This window comes from Chlorocebus sabaeus, chromosome 16 (assembly GCF_047675955.1).
Source record: "Chlorocebus sabaeus isolate Y175 chromosome 16, mChlSab1.0.hap1, whole genome shotgun sequence".
Classification (NCBI taxonomy): Eukaryota; Metazoa; Chordata; class Mammalia; order Primates; family Cercopithecidae; genus Chlorocebus; species Chlorocebus sabaeus.
This window is the reverse complement of record NC_132919.1, coordinates 18,061,510-18,082,424: the sequence shown is the minus strand read 5'-3', so window position 1 is coordinate 18,082,424 and position 20,915 is coordinate 18,061,510. Positions and strand designations below refer to the sequence as shown.

The 20,915-nt window shown below is 53.9% G+C and overlaps 1 protein-coding gene across 2 annotated transcripts; it reads right to left on the bottom strand.

Moving 5' to 3' along the window:
* Positions 1–281: 281 nt before the first annotated feature.
* DRG2 (developmentally regulated GTP binding protein 2) lies at positions 282–20,310 on the bottom strand. 2 transcript variants are annotated; one of them, XM_008010546.3, is made up of 13 exons: positions 20,130–20,310; positions 14,061–14,221; positions 9,782–9,871; positions 9,062–9,122; positions 8,431–8,521; positions 7,719–7,791; positions 7,495–7,585; positions 6,583–6,680; positions 6,171–6,247; positions 4,415–4,503; positions 3,571–3,629; positions 1,763–1,816; positions 282–1,095 (listed from the first exon to the last, which is right to left on the bottom strand). In XM_008010546.3, the coding sequence occupies exons 1-13, from the start codon at positions 20,191–20,193 to the stop codon at positions 1,009–1,011; spliced, it is 1,095 nt and encodes a 364-aa protein (XP_008008737.3). In that variant the 5' UTR covers positions 20,194–20,310; the 3' UTR covers positions 282–1,008. The 2 variants fall into 2 exon arrangements, with proteins under 2 accessions (XP_008008737.3, XP_072860838.1); XM_073004737.1 differs by having other exon boundaries at positions 14,066–14,221; positions 20,130–20,291.
* Positions 20,311–20,915: the final 605 nt, after the last annotated feature.

The window sequence follows — 20,915 nt, the reverse complement described above, 5'->3', positions numbered from 1 at the left end:
TCCCGGGATGCTGCCCACCTTGAGAGCCAGGCCCCTCTGGAGGGGCCAGTCTGGGCCTGACACCCCTGACCACCAACCCCCTGGGCAGAGCCTGCCTGTGCCTGGGTGAGGAACCCTGCATTCTCCTTGCCACCCAAGGCTTGCATCTACCTTGGGGGCCCAGGCTCCACCCTCTCCGACCCCCAGGCCCACTGCTACCCCCAATGCCTGACCTGTGCCCTCCTGACTCAACCTGGCTACTGTTCAGCAAGTTTACAAAGTGTTCTCAGTCTGAACAGGAACCGTTTTCAATCCTTTATTTCAGAAAGGAGAGTCAGGAGAACTGGGGACTTAGAAAATACAGATCCTAAACTCAGAAGTCCCTGCCCCAGGCGTGCAGAGCCAGGGTCCTGGGGTTTTGTGCTGGGCAGGGGCTGCCCTGGGAGAGGGATATTGGGGGAGGCACTTTAAGACAGCCCTTAGGCTGTGAAGGGTGTCAGCTGGGCCTCTGAAGCCACTAACCTCTGGTTCCCATCATGGAGAGCCCTGTGTGGGGGACCCAAGGGGGCTTCCTCCTGGAAGGGCCCCCACCCCAAGTGTCAGAGAAGCTGGCACGAACTGAGGGAGTGAGGTGCCGTGACAGCAGCCACAGCACCCGGAGACCCAGGCAGGCCCAGCTACCAGCCTGGCACTGAGCATGCCATCTGCTTTAGGCCCCGGCTGGCGGGCAGGTGGGCAACTTGCTCCCTCAGTGTAGGGGGCTGGAGGCACAGATGCACGCTCAGCACTACAAACTCAAAACCCCCATGCGAGGGCTCAGTCTTATGGGAAATGCCTCCAGCCGAGCCCCTCTGCCCCGACACCCTCTTCATCTGCCTACTGAAGAAACCTCTGTAAATAGCAGAGACTTGAGGGACCCCTTCCTGGGGTACGTGTATTTGTATTTTTCTGTTTGGGTGTTTGTGTGTCCCAGTGGGACCAGCTCCCCAGGGAGAGGAGGCAGGTGGGCGGGAGGCCTGGTGGGCGCCGTTACTTCTTCACGATCTGGATGACGTCCTCGTGCTCCATGGTGTGGGTCAGCCCCACCCGCTGCGGACTGTACTTGGTGCTGGTGCCCTGGGTGAGGAATGGGGGCAGAAGGGTCACCTCAGCCTGGACTGGCCAAGGCCACGGAAGATATCCCCGGGTGTGTGTGTCCTGGGGAGTGAATGCCATGGCATAAGGTGGGGGCCTCAGGCAGCAGGACGTCCGCAGTGGTCTGACCATCCCTGATCTCAAAGGTAGGGGAGGGCCAGGCACAGTGGCTAATGCCTGTAATCCCAGCACTTCTGGAGGCCAAGGTGGGAGGATCACTTGAGCTCAGTTCGAGACCAGCCTGGGCCAGACAGCAAAACCCCGTCTCCATGAAAAATTAGCCAGGCATGGTGGTGTGGGCCTGTAGTCCCAGCTACTTGTGATGCTGAGGTGGGAGGATTGCTTGAGCACAGATGTCAAGGCTGCAGTGGGCCATGATGGTGTCACTGCACTCCAGCCTGGGAGGCAGAGCCAGACTCTGCCTCAAAAAAAAAAAAAAAAAGCAAACACCAGAAAACAGAAAGGGTGGGGAAGGCCCATATCTACCCTGGGTTGGCGTGTACATTCTATGGAGGACAGACACACAGACATGCCAATCCCCACAGGAAGGACAGGAACACCACGCAGAGAGTGTGACGCCTTGCTCCATGCCTAACCCAGGGACTGTCCTGGGTCTAACCCCCTGCTCGCCTTCCACCCAGAAACTCACCCACACCAGGGCGTACTTGAACTGGCTGGCGAGTGACCGGTGGATGCGGTGGCACTGGAGGACAGGAGAGAGAGTCAGGTAGAGGTGAGGCTCCCCATAACCCCATCCCAAGCTTGGCCACACATTCAAAGCTCAGGACACAGGCTAAGAGGCAGCAGTTCCTGCGGCAGGTGCCCATAGTCCGGGCCTTGTGTAGAGGACTGACACGTGCTCAATTCGCACACAGCCACCCAATCACAGCTGCAGGTGGCCCTGCCATTCCCACTCCTGGTCTGCCAGCTATGGTGCCTAGTTAGGAATGTTCCCACAGCCACCAGGGGAAGGTCAGGGGCCTGGCTGCTAGTGGCCCTCTGCCTGCCTTGCCTGAACAGATGCTCCTTCAGAATGGGACAGGTGACAGCTTGGAGTCTCCCCGGCTTGGTCACCGTCTCTCACTCCTCCTGGCCCCACCTGTGGCCTGAAGCTTCCCACACATCATATCACTCCCAACTCCCAGGGCAGTGTATACCCTTCAGTGTTCCTTGGTAGGGATGAAGGTCCCAGGGGTCCCAGGTCACATGAAACTGGAAGGAGACCCTGGAGGAGGCATCCAGCAATTGCCCCGAGAGTGTGGACCTCTGGTTGTCACACTGACGGTGGCACAGTGGAGGGTGGTGGGGAGGGGACTCTGCAATTGTGCAATGTGACTCCTCCTCCCACATGCCCACAGGTCTTCCAGGCCCTGGTGGGAGACCCAACGCCTCAGTCTAGAGTCCCAAGGGTGGAGGCCAGCGCCAGGCCTGCAGGAACACTTCCCTGACACAGATGGAAAGGTGGCTGATTCTGGTCTGCAAATGGGTGTTGTTCTACTCAGCTTGCCCAGCATTGCCACGTGTGAGTGACTGAAGGGATTCAGGAGGGTAATCGTGAGTCTCCTTGGCTCCTCCTGCTGTGACCTCAAGCCTAGGCCCTGAGGGAGATGGGACTTTGCCTGGCCTCATTTGTTTAATACCTCCAGGGTGGCACTCGGAGACCTGGGGCTGGGCTTGTGGAAGGAATGAATGCACAAGACCAGATTGCAGGCCCAGCCACCACTGTCCTAAGGGGCTGCAGGGACAGCTGGGTCTACAGTGTCCCTTGCCTATAGGATACAGATCCGGAGAAGAAATGAGCTTGAGGAAACCACCACCAGGAAAGCATCAGCCCAGGAGGACGGCCATGTGACCCGAAGCTTGACCACCATCTGTGCCTGCAGGGTCATGTTCAGGTGACAGAATCCTGGACAGGGAAAGGCAGTCTCTTGCTCCCTAAGCCCAGAGCACCTCCCCTGGGGCCTGTGCATACCTGCTCCCCTACCTGGGATGCTCCCTACCCCAACTCCTCACTGCCAGACCTCCTAGTCCTACAAGCCAGCTCAGGTTGCCTCCTTGAAGCTGCTGTCCTGACCTCTGTGTTGAGCTGGCGCCACTCCCCACTCTCCTTGACGGATGCCTGAATGGCATGGGAGCAGGGTTACTGGCATCTATGCAGTGCCAGGCAGCATGCTGAGTGTCCTACACGCTGGACCTCGTTCAATGTGTCCTCCTGACTACCTGCGGGGGGAGGGCAGGCGGCACACCCTGCTCACAGGAGAGGTCAGAGCCTCAGCACACAGCTAGGAAGGGGTGCTGCAGACGCAGCCCCAGGTTGTCCAACGCCAGAGCCTGCATTGACATCTGAGAGTGAGACCAGCAGAGCCCACCCCCAGCCCAGGGCATGTCAGGCAGAACAGAGTCCCAAGGGGCACGCAGAGCTCCCACCCCTTGTCACAGCAGGTCTTGTCAACTCACCACATGCTCCACCGAGGCCCCTTTCCGGAGAATGATGGCATCTGTGAAGTCCGGCCTCTCTGCAGGGCGGGATGGGGAGAGCGTCAGCCACGTATCAGGGCCCACACTGCCGCCTCGTGATTCTGCACGAGGGAAGAGCTGGCCACAGAGGCCCTTTCAGTCTCCTTGCCTTGGCCTAACCTCCCACTGACATCCAGCATGCCCTCCGCATAGATCCCTGTGCCATCTTCTACGAACCTGACCTTAACACAGGGACTCAAAATAAATCAGAACTCTAGGATTCACAGTGCCTGCCACCCATCTGCCGTGACAGCACCGAGAGAGACCAGGACCTGGACTGAACGGGCAGGGTGCGAAGGGATGCTGGAGTCTAGTGAGGGAAGCTGCAGCTCACTCCTTGCTGCCAAGGTCAGGGTTGATGCAAACTGCTCCAAATTCAGCAGTTGGAACCCCAGGGCGTGTGTGTGTGTGTGTGTGTGTGTGTGTGTGTGTGTGCGCGCGCGCGCGCGCGCGCGTACCAGGAGGATGGGCAGGAGTCAGACATGGGGACGGCTCCTGTGGATTCAGGTCCCTAATGCTCCTGCAGTGGGGCCTGTCACTGTGAGGGGAGATCAGGAGGGCACTGACTGCTACAGCCAGTGGGGACCCCAAGGTAGCCTTGCCCCACCAGGGCACCCTCAAAACCAGCAGTGCCCAGTGCTGAGAAGGGAAAAGAGCTGAGATGTGTCTATGCAAGCCAGGCCAGAGCCAGTGCCGGGGTCTCTGGGCACCACACACTGGCCTGGCAGCCTTCTAGGGAGGATGAAGCTCAGCTTGTTGCTCAGCTACGTGCAGTGCAACTCACGTCCTCTCTTCTTGGTGTAGATGCAGGTCAGGGCCAAGTACTCCCAAAGCATCTCCAGCAGATAGTCCAGGTTCAGCTTCATGCCGCAGCTGCAAAGAGGCCGGTCAGGCAGGGGACCCTGTGAGTTCAGAGGCTGAGGTCTCCACTTCTCACTAATGGAGGGGACAACCTCCACTGGCCAGGTGGCCCGCTGGTACCCACAGGGAAACAAGCCCATTACTCTGATGGCAGCTTGATGTTTCTGCTGCCAGTGCCTCTGGGCACCAATCATGGTCACATTCAACCAGGGTCAGCATCTCTCCTAGGGGCTGGCAAGCCTGTGCTCTGTGGAGGGTCGCAGCATGTGATGAAGGGCTGCCGTGGGGAGATGGTCGGGGGCTGTGACGGGACCATAGGCAAACGCTAGGAACCCTGACACCCTGAGTTCACTCCTTGTTGAGAGGAGCGATGGACTTCCAGGAAGTCCAGCAGGGATTTCAGCAAGAAGAGAGGATAACCAAGGCTCTGGAGGCACCAGGCCTGGGTGGACTGTGGCTTGAAGGTTTGCAGTGTGACCCTGAGCTGTGTCCTGACCTCTGTAGAGCTGTTCTAAGCACAAGCAGGTAAAAGTGTAGAAGCTCTCACGTCCTGAGGATGGCAGCCCCTCAAAGGCCTGGGACACAGCAGAGGGAGAGGAGCTGAGGCTGTGCTGTAGGACGGACACTATTCTCTGTGGTGGCTACAACCACCATAAAATGGTCCTTGTGCTCAGGCCGGGACCCTCATCCATCATTTGCACCGTCCAGCCTCTTGGTCCCCGAGCTCTCCGTACTGTCGGCCAAGCTTCACTGTGAAGCTGCAGAGCACCCGCTCCCAGTCAGGAAACCAGCAAAGTGGAGCACCTGAATCAGTCTGCCCCAAAGAGAAGCCTGCCAGGCTGTGGTGGCAAGTGAACAAACAGCCAGAGTGCAGGCAGTACCCCAGGGACCCACCCTGCAAAGGAGGTGGGCCTGAGAACATTAGTTCGCTTTTCCCCTTTGAGCTGTGGTCAGACAGAAGCCACACCTTCCAGAGCACCAGGAGAGGTAAGCTCACCCCCAGGGCTTCTTGCGGGGACCTTGGTTCACTACTAAGTTAAGAAGCCTCTTTTTTTTTTTGAGATGGAGTCTTGCTCTGTCGCCTAGGCTGGAGTGCAGTGGCACGATCTCGGCTCACTGCAACCTCCGCCTCCTGGGTTCAAGTGATCCTCCTGCCTCAGCCTCCTGAGGAGCTGGGACTACAGGAGCACGCCACCACATCCGGCTAATTTTTGTATTTTTAGTAGAGACAGGGTTTCACCATGTTGGCCAGGATGGTCTAGATCTACTGACCTCGTGGTCCACCCGCCACGGCCTCCCAAAGTGCTGGGATTACAGGCGTGAACCACCGCGTCTGGCCTAAGTTAAGAAGCCTCTTAACCATTTAACTTTGGTTGATGAAATCCTTGTTTTCTTAACCAAAGTCCATAAGACATCACCCACCCTGCCCATGGCAATTCACAACTGGAATGGGCCAATGCCTCCAGCAGCTATGAAGGAGACCCTCCTGCAGTGTCTCCTGGGCCTCATGGACAAAGTGCTCTGCCCTGGGCAGGAAGTCATGGGTTCCATGAGGGCTGTGTGCTGCTGGAGGCTGTGCTGGCTTTTCCTCCTCCACAGCCACAGTGCTGGCAGGCCTGACGACTGGGGTCAGAACCCAGAGCAAGGACAGCAGAGTGGCAGGATGCCAGCGGCCTCACCTGATGACCACACTGTTGGGTTTTCGGGCCAAGCGGTCCACCTCTTCCATGGAGATCTGGTCGATTTTGTTATAAACCTGAGATTGAGAAGGTGGAGGCCGGCGCTGAGGATAGGAGCAAGGCATCCAGCAAAGGGCCCTCCATCGCCCTGTGCTGGCTGTAGCCCTTCCTTGGAGAGCTGAGTCTATGCCCTCCCTTCCTTTGCTGCCTCAGGGTAGGGAAGGCTGGGCTGGAACCCTGGTTTCAAGCTCTCCATGTCTGCAAGATTCAAGCAGCCACTGAGGTGAGGGGAGGGGAGGGGAGGCGAGAGCCTCAAACTCTTTCTGCTTCTCTCACAAGGCTCCGGGAGCTGAGGAAATGCATGTGGTGGAAAGGCCGAGTGGCCAGGCCAGGGCTCCCCTCCTGCACTTACATACAGGCAGGGCATGTACACCCGGTTGCCCACGATCACATCGATGAACTCGTCTGGGGAGCAGTCTTCTCGGAAGAGCACTTCTGCGTTGAAGATCTCTGAGGGGCTCCGATTAAGGGCAACCTGTGTACCAGCTGCCCCTGTCCCTCCTCAGCGGAGGGCCCCAAAGAGCCGAGCAGGAAATATGCTGGCCACATGGGATCTTGGCGGTTATCTGCTTGTGAGGTTTTACAAGATTGTAATGCTTTGGAAGCCTTCTTTTCTCTTCCCCAGAGGGACTACAATATATAAAAGTTTCAATCAACACAGGGTTTTAATCTTGACAGCTAGGCAGGGAGAAAAATGTACCTGCTAGAATCCCCAAAGCCCCTCAGGGGAAGCCTGGGTTTTAGTACCAGGAGCATCTGAAAGCTGGTCGAACCCAGCTTCTCCTGTGCAGGACTCCAGTGGGGGCCATCCTGCCTCTGCTCACCCACCTCTGGCAACGACGGGCTCACAGCTGACTCTAAGAGTTCTCCATATGCCAGGCATAACTGCCTGAGGCCCCACCCTATCCCCAGGGCCCCAGAACCCAACCAGCCCCCAACCTTGCTTTAGAGGCACCATCCACTCCCCAGCTCTCCCTGGGGCTTCTCCAGGCTAGGAATCCCCCATCATCAGAGGCTGTTTCCCATGACATCTTTTTCTTCCAGATGTCATCTGGCTACCACAGTGCCCAGTACTCGGTGAGGAGCCAGGAAGCCATTGTCAAGTGCATGGCTGCAGCCCTGGCAATCTGGAGCTTGCCCAGAGGCTGGTCGAATGGACAGCGGGGGCAGTGGGGGAGACCTGCTGCCCCCCTGTGCCATGAGGCCTCCTGTCTTGGTCAGTCCCCCCGCTGCCCTCCCTCACGTGTCTTTCAGGGAAGGATACTGTATTCGTGCAGGATGAGCTGCACCAGCTTTTCCGAGCACTGGGTCAGCGTGACTGTTGAATTAAAGGAGATGCCACCACCTTTCTTGGGCTGAAAGAGGAGAGAGGGATGGGGAGAACTGCTAACCGAGGGGCCACAGCAATGGTCCCACAGCCTCAGTTGCCGGCCAATGCAGTCTCAAAACTGCCACACCCCTGGTCTGCAGGCCCGAGAGGTGCCTCACCTTGAAGTAGATGTTAGGCTTGTGCTTGTTGAGACGGATGCCCACAGACTCCAGCTCCTTCTCTAGCAGAGACCTAGGCAGAGCACCCCATAAGCCCTTCACAGGCTGTCCACAGAGCCAGGCTGCACAGCTTCCCTGTTACGCAGGACATCACTGCCCACCCCGACAGAGACTGACTCTCTCCTCACCCCCTTCCCCAGCAACCCGGAGAACACTCCTTCCCAATGCCCCAGAGCTGCAGGGAGCTTCTAAACTCTGCCACAGTCCCAGAGGGAACCGGTCCGGTTTACAGTCGGCATGCACAGGCAACTGCTGGAGCCCCCACGAGGTGACCACATGAAGGTACTCCTTCTGGTCCCAAGGAAGCAGGCCTGGTGTGCCCCTCTGCCAGGACGTGGGATGAACAATGCTTCTGTGCTTGGGGCTGGGCTTCTGGCAGGTTCTGGGCAGTGATGGGGCACCTGTGCCTCTGAACAAGAAGCAGAGCCAGGCCAAGCCCCTTGGCTCCCCAAGATGCCTCTGTGCTGGCTGGACACAAGCCTTGAGGAGAAGACGCCACAGGCTGGGTGGTGTTGGGTTTAGTCCGTGAAAAGTCCTACCACTACTTTCACATGTGAGAGGGCCAAGCACCCACAGGCCGCCCAGTACGAGCTCAGGGACACATCTGCCCTCCCCAGACATGTGAGCCTGCCCCATGCCCCACCCTGCGGACCTCTGCACCTCTCCCTTGGTGGCATCCAGCATCATGATGACGACATCAGCGGTGCGTGCCACAGCGATCACCTGCCGGCCACGGCCTTTTCCTGGATGGGTGGGAGGGATGGAGTTACATACACGAACCCATGTGACCACTACCCAGCCCAGGGCGCCCTGGACTCCTGTCCTTTACAGATCTACCACAGCCTCTGCCACATACCAGCACAAGCTGATTGATTTTATTGGCATTTTTCTTTAATCCACGTGTTTTACTCACAGAGACTTATTTCAGAAGAAAATCCGACACCCACCATCATAAAAGGAGTAACGGGATAATAACGGCTGTCCTATGCCCACCCTTATCATGTGGCAAGCCCCAGGCTAAATGCCTGAAAACTATGCTGTAAATTAAGTATGATCATGCCCATTCTACAGCTGAGGAAACTGAAGCTTGGCTTAGAGATAGCCAATCACTCGCCCAAGATCACAAAGCTAGTTTGGTGCCAAGGATTTGAACTGGAACCTGTCTTTTCTGGAAAGTGGGATAATAGACCAGGGATCCAGAGTGATCTCCATGACAGCCACACCCAGTTTCAACAATCAGTAACAGAGCTTCATCCCTCCCACACACCTGCCCTGCCTCCCACCTTGGGCTGCGCCTTCAATGATTCCAGGAAGGTCCAGGAGCTGGATGTTGGCGCCTTTGTACTAGGATGCAGAAGAGAAGAAAGGTAAGGCAAGGCTGGGCCTCCACTGGGAAGGTCCTGCCTGGATCTGGGACATCTGGAACGGCCCCAGGGCTCAGGGGCTTAGGGAAACCCAGGTGCAAACCTGTGGCCAAGACCGAGCCTCGTCACCATCCCAGCCCAGTGCACACCACAGCCTATGAGCTGAGTAGCCACCTAGGGAGGGCTCAGGATCTCCCAGTCCCACAATACTCATGGCTGATGGTACCAGCACTTCACAAATAAATTGCGTCACCGTGGGAACTTAACGCCACAGCACCCAGCTGCCCAAAGCAAACACAGCCCAAGGCAGTGAAGCTTCATGGGGAGGCAGAAGGATACAGCCAAGCAGCAATTAGTGACTAGACCTGCAGTGGTATTGGGGAGGAGATCTCGCACAGGAGGCGCCAGGCAGAGTAGCCACATGCTGGCCTCACCTCCTGGTTCCAGGCCCCACCAGGCATCTCTGGGGTCCAGCAGCTAGGATCCCCAGAATTGTCGGTGCTGGAGGGCAAAGCAGCTCAGTCCAGAGCCTATCCTGACATGGGGACATCCACCCTGACTCACACACGGCGGGCACGGGCACAAGTCCAAACACAAGCACACATCCCTTCTCCTTCTGGGCCCAGCACACACACTTACTTCAATGACCCCAGGAATACACGTCAGAGTGGTGAACTCATAGGACGCTGCCTCGCTGGCCGTGGAGGTCATCAGACTCAAGAATGTGGACTAGGAGAAAAGGAGGTCATTGCACTGAGGAGCCTGTGTCTGGCCTTCTGGGAGAGGCCCCAGGGGCTGGGGGCCTGCAGGTGCAGGCAGCAGGAGGAGCCCCTCTCACCCTCGCCTCGGTGACCTAGATGGCTGTGAAGAGACTTCCCAGCCGGAGGGCTCGCCTCTGGCCCTGTCCTGGATGGGTCGGACACCAGAGGGTCTATCTGTTCCTTGGCGGCCTCAGGACTGTCTTGGGTAGAGGCAGGGATCTGGATTCTGAGGGGGTTCCCCACATACATCAGGAGCCTCCCCTAGCCCCACACAATTCTCCAGACCCTCCTGGCCCCAGAGAACTTTAAGCAGGTAGCAGTCCCATGGCACTCGTGGAACCAGTACCCAGACGTGCTGTGCACCTAGGGAGGGTGTGAGGAGCTGGGCAAGGAGACGCCAATCTCCTGGGCTGAAGCAGAGACAGCTGACAGGAGAGGTGCCGCAGGGAGGGAGTGGGGAACTGGGAAGATGTGGATGTGACCACTCAGGCCACCGTTCACTGTGGCTGGGAGTTGGAGAAACCTGGCTTTGAAACCTGCCTCTGCCGGGGTATCCTGGGATTGGGCAGGAAACTCCATACTCTCAGCTTAGGGTCTTTACATGTAGAATGGGCATGAACCCAGTCCCTCCCTCACAGGACTGCACAGGGATTAAAAAGGTAAGGACCGGGATGTGCCTCGCTCCAAACACTGTAACACCTCAGTGATAGATGCTGTGGCTGAGAAGGCCAGCCAAGCAGTGGGCAGTCCCAGGGAGGGAAGAAACCCAGCCCCATGCCTCCTGCTCCATCCTAATCAGCAGGGCCCCAGGAACAAGAAGCCTGAGACTCTGAGTTGCAGGGCCAGCTATCCAGACCCTGCCTTCTGGCTGACTGGCAGGAAGATAGGGGCACACCTCCCCAAGGCACCCTTAGACCTCTCAAGCCCAGAATGTGGCATGCGATGGAAATACATCAAGTCCTCAAATCCAGAAATCCTCAGCCTTGGGGACCTCCTGGAAACGCAAGAAATGATGAAAACCTGGTGGAGTGGACAGGTATGGATAGACAGGGTGGCCCCAACAGGCAGGCAATGGCTGTTGAGACACCCAGCAACCAACCTTGGGGCGACTCCCTGATTCTGTCTGGCCCCTGTGAGTAAGAACTGGGCCCTCCCATGGTGGGAGAGCCTCTACTCCCAATAAGGCAGGTGGGATCTGCCACAGGCCCAGACTTCAAGGGTAACTAGAGCAGCTTCTCTATCAATCTCTCTCTCTCTCTGATACATATACCAATCATATAGGCAGATAGTACAACAAACAAAACTAAACACCGCCCAGCCTGCATGCAGCAAGCATTCAAGGAAAGGTAGCTGTTACCACCTTCCCCTATGCCTGGCCCAGAGCAATGGAAACTGGGTGTGGGCTCAAATTGTTCAGCTGAACTGAGTTAGAAGCTGCTCCCCGGCACCTGTCCAAGAGCTTTGGTTGTTGCTCACTTGGCCTATATTCTAGCAACCTCCCCACTGTCCCACTTCCACCTTGCCCTGCTGTAGCCTGCTATCTACACAACAGCCAGAGTGATTCTGTAAAAAAAGTAAGTCAGCGCCCAGATGGTGGTTTCTAATGCTATTCTCCAATCAAAGGAACCAGGGCTCCTTGGAGAAATGGCAGATTCTAGGCCAGGGCAGGGAATATACAAAATGAGCTTGAGGCATCTCGCAGTGTCAGAAAGTGAGCAAGTGCTGGAAAAACACAATGGCGGAAGTACATCAAAGAAGCCAACTAAAATAGCTCCAAAGTTAAAACCTTTTGAGCAGCAAAATAACATGGTATGGGTTTAGATCCCAAAGCACAAAGTAAATCCCACGAGTCCATACAGATATCAATAAATGATTGAATAAAACAAATGAATGGGAGAAGAGAGACACATCTCCCAGGCAGAAGAATTCCAAACAGTTTCTGTAGATGCTCCCCTCAAGGAGGCGATGGAATTGGGCTACACACAGTCACCTCCCTCCCCAAAGCGGTGTGGCAAGGGGAGAAGAGAGTGTCTCATGGTGGAGAAACCTGACACACCTCAGCCAGGTGGTCAAGATCAAAATCAGCAGGGGTAAGTCATGTTGACAGTATGTGCCCTTCATGTGATGTGATAAAAATGGCACTTTACCTCTGTGGTCTTCCTTGCTAAACTATAACCCCAGATTAACCACAAAAAAAACACTGGACACACCCCAACTGAAGGACTTTCTATAAAATATGGGAATGGTACTCCTTGAAACCATCAAGGTTATCAAATCAAGGCAAGTATAAGGAACTGTCTAGAAGAGCCTAAGGAGATATAACAACTGAACTGTGATGTGGGATCTCAGGACAGAAAAAGGACAGTGGGAAGGAGCTAAGGAAATCTGCATAAAACATGGACTTGAGGCAAGAACAGATCAACATTCATTGGTATAAAAGGTTAACTGCCAGGGAAAATGGGTGTGGGGTATATGGGAACTCTGTGCTACCTTTGCAACTTTTCTGTAAATCCAAGACTATTCTAAAATAAAAAGTTTATTTTAGGCCGGGTGCAGTGGCTCACACCTATAATCCCAGCACTTTGGGAGGCTGAGGCGGGAGAATTGCTTGAAACTGAGAGGCGGAGGTTGCAGTGAGCTGAGATCGCACCATTGCACTCCAGCCTGGGCAACAAGAGTGAAACTACACCTCAAAAAAACAAAAAACAAAAAACAAACAAAAAAAGCCAATCAGACATATCTCTTTTCTGCTCAAAACTCTACAATGATGTTTATCTTATGCCTCACATAAAAAGTAAATCACGCCGGGAGCGGTGGCTCACATCTGTAATCCCAGCACTTTGGGAGGCTGAGGTGGGCAGATCACCTGAGGTCAGAAGTTTGAGACCAGCCTGGACAACGCGGTGAAACCCCATCTCTACTAAAAATGCAAAAATCAGGGGGTCGTGGTGGTGGGCACCTGTAATCCCAGCTACTCGGGAGGCTGATTGATAACTGCTTGAACTCAGGAGATAGAGGTTGCAACGAGTTGAGATTGTGCCACTGCACTCCAGCCTGGGTGACAGAGCGAGACTCCATCTCAGAAAAAAAAAAAATAAACCAATATAGATTGTACACTAAACAGAGCAACTTTCAGAAGAAACCTTTTTTTTTTTTTGAGATAGAGTTTTGCTCTTGTTGCCCAGGCTGGAGAGCAATGGCACAATCTCGGCTCACCACAACCTCTGCCTCCCGGGTTCAAGCAATTCTCCTGCCTCAGCCTCCTGAGTAGCTGGGACTACAGGCATGTGCCACCACGCCTGGCTAATTCTGTATTTTTAGTAGACATGGGGTTTCTCCATGTTGGTCAGGTTGGTCTCGAACTCCTGACCTCAGGTGATCCGCCCCCCTCGGCCTCCCAAAGTGCTGGAATTACAGGCATGAGCCACGGCACCCAGTCGAAGAAACCTAAAAACTCTGCAGTTTCATTTTTCAGTCCAAGCCAGGGTCCTTCCGGCCACCCATAAGCCCCTATCCTCTCTGTCTTCTCCCCTCCTGGTGCTCCTCAGGGAGCTACCTGGGCCTCCCTGGACACACTAGGCGAGCGCCTGCCTAAGGGCTTCTGTGCTGACTGTTCCCTCTGTCTGGAATGTTCTCACCCAGGACTCTGCAAGCTCCCTCACTTCCTTCAGGCCCGTGCCCAAATACTCACTCGCCAGAGAAACCTGCCAGGACCTGTAGTAACTAGCAGACCTTCGCCCTGCCACTCACCAGTCCACGCTCCTCACTTGATACACCTCATCTTTACTTATTTACTGTCCTTTCTCTTCAAGAATGGGAGCTCTATGTGGGCAGGGACAGAGCTCTGTCTCATTCGTGCTATGTCCCCAGTCCCTGGCATAGTGCCCAGCACATGACACCACTCAAGATACATACTCGAGAAGTATTTGTTCGTGATGCCTGAGTTGGAAGACCAAGTAGGGCTACATCTGCTGGCAAAAGGAAAGAGTATCCTCCACATTAGGATGATAAAGGGCTGGAATCTGACCCTGGGGGAGGCCAGGTCTTCTGTGTCCCCGGAGCTAAGCAGAAAGGCAGCGAGGAGAGCCTGGATGGTCACCTGTTTGAAAGATGACTTCCTGCTTTCCTCCCCGAGGCCCACGCTGAGCATCACTGACCTTACCCACAGAGGGAAATCCAATCAGCGCCACACGGGCATCGCCCGACTTCATGACATCGAAGCCCTCTCCTTTGGACGAGGCTGATTTGGACGGTTCCAGGAGCTGGGCCCGATACTTGGCGAGCTTAGCTTTCAGCAGGCCCAGATGATACTCAGTGGCTAAAGGATGGAAAACAAGACAGAAAATGAGTGGCCAGGGTGTCCAAGCCCAGCGGTCAGGCAGGGCCCACACGTCGCCAAGTACTGGCTGGGAAGCAACTGCTGTCAAGATCATGAGAGAAAAAAAAAACAAAACACCCTTCTGCTTAAAAGGCTCCCTTGGCTTCTCAATTCATTTAAGATAAAATCCAGTCTCTTAGGCCGGGAGCAGTGGCTGACACCTGTAATCCCAGCACTTTGGGAGTCCGAGGCAGGTAGATCACCTGAGGTCGGGCGTTTGAGGCCAGCCTGACCAACGTGGAGAAACCCTGTCTCCACCAAAAACACAAAATTAGCTGGGCACGGTGGTTCATGCCTGTAATCCCAGCTATTTGGGAGGCTGAGGCAGGAGAATTGCTTGAATTCAGGAGGCAGAGGTTGCAGTGAGCCTAGATCACGTCATTGCACTCTAGCCTTGGCAACAAGAGTGAAACTCCATCTCAAAAATAATAAAAATTAAAAAATCCCATCTCTTTGTTGAGACCTCACCACCCTACTGAGAACCAATGGTTCTCAACAGAGGTGGCACCGCTCCCTGGGGGACATTCTGGAAATTCTGGGAGATGTTTTCTGTTCACTTTGATGGTGAAGTCATCATTGGCATCTACTGGGCAGGGGGCAGGGAAACCAGCTGCCCTATTAGGTGAGTCAGTCCTGCGTAGCCAAGGATAATTGTCCCAAGTCCATGACTTGTGACATCCTAAAGGCATCCACAAAGGGAAAACCTGGGTTAGGATTGCCGGGCCTTGAACCTAGCTCTGTTTATGTATAAACACAGGACATTTTATACAGTGTTAATATACATTGAAATGTCCAGGAACACAACTATTGTATATGAAGGGAATACTACATCATGCTTTGTCTGAAACTTTACCTAGAGCTGCTCACCATTCGGGGATCCCACGCTGCCATGGCAGCACCTCTTGGGGCGTAACTTAGTGGCCAACACAACGCACCTGCATTGTGGCTGTCCCACCCCCAGTGATTCTACCTAAAGGCAGGAGCATTCTACTGCTTCAAGGTAACTTCATTAGATCCTGGCAGCACTCCAGCATTTGCGTATTTAAATAAATACCATTTTCATTATAAATTACTTTCCTTTTTCTTCTGCTCCTTTATATTATTAGGGTATTACATTGGTTTTTTTCAAATTCTGTGGGTACAGAAATTATATTACTGATGAGGAATTTCATTTCAGGACTGTAAATGGTGTTACAAACTCTTTGCTCTAAAACGAGGCCATGGTTGAGACCGAGAACCAGGACCCTATGTGACCTGGCTCCTGGCTACTTCAACGCACTCTGCTACATTCCAGACACAGTGGCTTTCTCCTCTCTCTTTTTTTAAAGAGATGGGGGTTTCATTCTGTCACTTTAGACTAGAGTTCAGTGGCACGATTATAGCTCACTACAGCCTTGAACTCCTGTCTCAGCCTCCTGAATAACTAGGACTACAGGCATGTACCACCAGGACTGGCTAATTTAAAAAATTGCTTTTGTAGAGATGAGGTGTTGCTATGTTGCCCAGGCTGGTCTTGAACTCCTGGCCATAAGCAATCCTCCTGCCTCAGCCTCTCAAAGTGCTGGGATTACGGGTTGAGTCACTGGGCCTGGCCTTTCTTTCTTTTCTAGAACATGCTGACCTCATGCCTTCCTTGGGACCTTCACACTGGCGATTCTCTCCATTTCAGAGAGATCTTTCTGGAGTTGGCTCCTTCCCATCACTTGAGGTGCAGCTCAAATGTCACCTCTTCAAAGCCTTCCCTGCGCAGTCTCAGAGGGCGGTGTCCTACAGAGGTTGACAGCTTGTGTCAGAGCTCCACCCTGCAATTACTGGGGCCGTTTTACTTTGGAAAAGTTAGTCTTCTTGTGCATCAGTTTCTTAAACTGCAAATAGGTTTATTAACAGTAGTAACTTCTTAGGCAGATTTCTTTCTTTTTTTTTTTTTTCCTTTTTGAGATAGAGTCTTGCTATATCGCCCAGGCTGGAATGCTGTGGCGCAATCTCAGCTCACTGCAACCTCCACCACCAGGGTTCAAGCAATTCTCCCACCTTAGCCTCCCGAGTAGCTGGGACTACAGGCACACACCATGATGCCCAGCTAATTTTTTGTATTTTTAGTGGAAATGGGATTTTTCCCATTATATATAAAATATATAATTTCTCCATGCTGGTCTCAAACTCCTGCTGTCAGGTGACCCACCCACCTGAGCCTCCTAAAATGCTGGGATTACAGGTATGAGCCACCAACAGTCTTGCTGGTGTCAGGCTGGAGTGCACAGGTGTGATCTTGGCTCACTATAACCTCTACCTCCTGGGTTGAAGAGATTCTTCTGCTTCCTCCTCCCGAGTAGCTGGGACTACAGGCTGGTGCCACCACGCCTAGCTAATTTTGCAGTTTTAGTAGAGACGGGATTTCACCATGTCGCCCAGGTTGGTCTCGAACTCCTGACCTCAAATGATCCATCTACTTCGGCCTCCCAAAATGCTGGATTACAGGCGTGAGCCACTGTGCCTGACCATACTTCAGCAGATTTTTGATGGTGGAATAATGGAGAAGTTTTACAGAAAGCACTAAGAACATTGCTTAGCACACGGTAAGCACCTAATAAAAGTTGGCTATAATCTACAGTAAATTCCGTCCTTCCCCAGACCCCTTCCTGCCTTGTGAGCCAGTTTACTGTCTTCTGAAGTCTGAAAACTATCTTATTTCTTTACTTCCCTGACTCTGATAGGTCAGGAAATGGGACTGGATCCCCAGCTTCCAGCACAGGGCCCAGGCACACAGGAAATATTTTGCCAAGTGAATGTGTGAATTGATAGCAATGAGAAAGGGTCAAGAATGGGTTCTGCAGCTGGGCATGGTGGCTCACACCTGTAATCCCCAACACTTTGGGAAGCCGAGGAGGGAGGACTGCTTGAGGCTGGGAGTTCAAGACCACCCTGGGCAACACAGTGAGACTGTGCCTCTACAAAAAATGTGAAAATTGGCCGGGTGAGGTGGCTCACACCTGTAATCCCAGCACTTTGGGAAGCCAAAGTGGGCGGATCACCTGAGGTCGGGAGTCTGAGACCAGTCTGACCGACGTGGAGAAACCCCGTCTCTACTAAAAATACAAAACTAGCTGGGCATGGTGGCGCCCACCTGGGAGGCTGAGGCAGGAGAATCGCTTGAACCTCGGAGGCGGAGGTTGTGGTGAGCCGAGATCACACCACTGCACTCCAGCCTGGGCAATAAGAGTGAAACTCCGTCTCAAAAAACAAAAAAAAAAAGAAAAAAATATATATATGTAAAAATTAGGCCGGGCGCGGTGGCTCAAGCCTGTAATCCCAGCACTTTGGGAGGCCGAGACGGGCGGATCACGAGGTCAGGAGATCGAGACCATCCTGGCTAACACGGTGAAACCCAGTCTCTACTAAAAAATACAAAAAACTAGCCGGGCGTGGTGGTGGCGCCTGTAGTCCCAGCTACTCGGGAGGCTGAGGCAGGAGAATGGCGTAAACCCGGGAGGCGGAGCTTGCAGTGAGCTGAGATCCGGCAACTGCACTCCAGCCTGGGTGACAGAGCCAGACTCCGTCTCAAAAAAAAAAAAAAAAAAAAAAATTAGCCTGGTATGGTAGTGCACACCTGTAGTCCCAGCTACTCAAGAGGTGGAGGTAGGAAGATTGCTTGAATGCAGGAGTTTGAAGTTACAATGAGCTATGATCACACCACTGCACTCCAGCCTGGACAACAGAGCAAGACTGTCTCAAAAAAAAAAAAAAAAAAAGGATTCAGTGTCAGTCAGGTTCACATGGCCCTTCCTGTCATCCCAGCTCCTAAAATTCTGAGCATATCTGAAGGGAAGGACTAGGTCTTAATCACCTTTACATCTCCTTTGTCTACCACAGCCAAAGTGGCAGCATCTCTAGCCTCCCTGTGACTTTCCTTGGGCCTTACAGGTAATATTCCACACAGCAGCCAGAGGGAACTTTCAAGACAGAAGTCAGAATAGCCCCTCCCCTGCTTAGCACCCTGCACCAGCTCCCACTGCCTTAGAACACAACCCAGAGTCTTTCCCATGACCTATGGCTCTGCATGATTGACCCCCTCCTGTCCCATCACTGCACCCCACCCTAGTCCTGTTGATCTGTAAACAGCCAAGTTTGTTCCTGCCTCAGGGCCTTTGCACTAGCTGTTCTTTCTGCCAGGAACACTCTTCTCCCAGATGTTTGCGTGACCCGTTCCTTCTTCTCATTCAGGTCTTAGTTGAAATGCCCCATCCTCATGGTGGTCTTCTCTATCATTTCACCTAAGCAGGCCCAATCCCCAGCCCCTCTCCACCCCTAATACTCTGCTGTATCACCCTGGTTTGTCTTCATAGCACATACTGTTGGCTGACATTATTTTATTTATTTTATTTCTAGTTTTCAGACTGTCAACTAGAAGGTCAGATCCGAGGGCTGGGATATGCCTGCTGTGTTCACTGCTTTAACCACAGTGCCTAGCACATAATAAAGGCTCTGGAAAGATCGGCCGGGCATGGTGGCTCACGCCTGTAATCCCAGCACTTTGGGAGGCTGAGGAGGGTGGATCACCTGAGGTTAGGAATTCAAGACCAGCCTGGGTGACATGGCGAAATCTCTCTACTAAAAAAATACAAAAATTAGCTGGGTGTGGTGGTGCGTGCCTCCAGCTACCTGGAGGCAGAGGCAGGAGAATCGCTTGAACCTGGGAGGCAGAGGTTGTGGTGAGCCCAGATGGCGCCACTGCACTCCAGCCTGGGTGACTGAACAAGACTGTCACAAACAAACAAACAAAAAAGATTTACAGAAGGAATGAGTCATAGAGGGCCCTCAACTCCTCGGCCTTCAAACCTAAATGGAACCAAGGGAGGGCAGACACTGGGACCAGCTATCTGGTGTTGCTTGCTTCCTTCTCCCACAAGCCTGAATGACTAGCTACTAGCCTGGCCAATTGCTTCTCCCATTACTCTTCCATACCCACCTTGTGATCTAGACTGCTCTCACTGTCCCATGAACACATCATGCTCACTCCCGTGTCTTTGTCTCAGTAGTGGCCCCCACCTGGGAAACCCTCCCAACAACCAGCTCAAGTCCCACTTCCTCCTGGTGTCATCGTTCTCTCCTAATCTCTCTTCTGTGAGCTCCTCCAGCCCTTACATTCTAAAGTCTAGACTTGAGGCTTCATTATCTATTATCTATGTCGGGGTGTTTACTTTAAATACTGAGTGCTCACCATGTGCCCAGTGCTTTGTAAAGGCCATCTAATTTAACTCAGCTGTGTGCTAAGATGGAGCAGGAGAGTATCACCCCATTTACAGATGAAGACACTGAGGCTCCAAGAAGTGAAGTGACTTTCCAGTGTTTTACAGAAGGTAGGTGGTGGACCTGGGGTTCAAACCCAGGCCTTCCAGACTCCAGAGTCCTGATTCCCTTGCTCCAGTGGGCTCTCAGCTGCTGAGTGAGGCTGTTCCTGAGAGGTCTCCTCTTGTACTTCCCAAAACAACAGGGGAGACCACCAAAGCCCCAGGCCCAGCCATCAGGAGACTGGGGTTTGAACCCTAGCTCTGCCTCTCTCTGGGTCAGATGGGTCAGATGCTTGCTCTGTGAGCTGGGATTACTCTACTTGGACACACGGTCTAGGACTGATCAGATCTCTTGGGGGCCGTTTGCAGTCAGACCTGGGTGTGAGACCCGCTCCCGCCTGGCCCTGCCTTGGGCGCGCAGGCCGGCCTCGGCACTTGTCTGGCAACTTCTCCGCGGCCTCGGATCTTGTTCCAGCATTACTGCTGGAGTTGTTCCCCCATTTTACAGACAGGAAAACTGAGGCGGGCAGAAAGGAAGGCCCCGCCCGTCCGGCCCTCACCCTTGTTCTTCTGCGTCCGAGCGATCTCCTTCTCGATCTCCGAAATCTTCTCTAAGATCCCCATGGCGGCAGCTGAGCTGGGCGCACAGACAGCGGCTGCGGTGGCACCGGGAATTCCGCTCTGACGGCGGCGACAGAGGAGCGTGCGCCCGGAAGTCGAGGAGAACAGCGTTCTCGTGGGCGCCTGGTGCTCCGGGATTCAGAGTCCGAGCGAGCCAAGTTGCCAGACACTATCGGTTCCGCCCGCTGGACCGGCCAGGCTGTGGACCGCTGGGAAGGGCGAGGGCGAGGGCGAGGGCGGGGGCGGGGGCGGGGCCGGGCCATGCTGTACTGGCCCCCGGCTAGGCTGGCCGGAGCAAGCAAGGAAGAGAGGGAATCTGCTCGTGATGAACCCTGAACTGCGAGTCCCTGCGCGCAGCTGACTGGCAGTATAAGGAAAAGGGTCTGAGTCGAAAGCCTGGTGGCTCTCATTTTATACTATAAATGGAGGTGTCTAGTCTTTTGGCTTCCCTGGGCCACACTGGAAGAATTGTCTTGGGCCACACATAAAATACACTAACACTAATGATAGCTGATGAGCTTTAAAAAAATCGCCAAAAAACTCAATGCTTTGGCCGGGCGCGGTGGCTCACGCCTGTAATCCCAGCACTTTGGGAGGCCAAGGCGGGCGGATCACCTGAGATTGGGAATTCGAGACCAGCCTGACCAACATGGAGAAATCCTGTGTCTACCAAACATACAAAATTAGCCGGGCGTGGTGGCGCATGCCTGGAATCCCAGCTACTC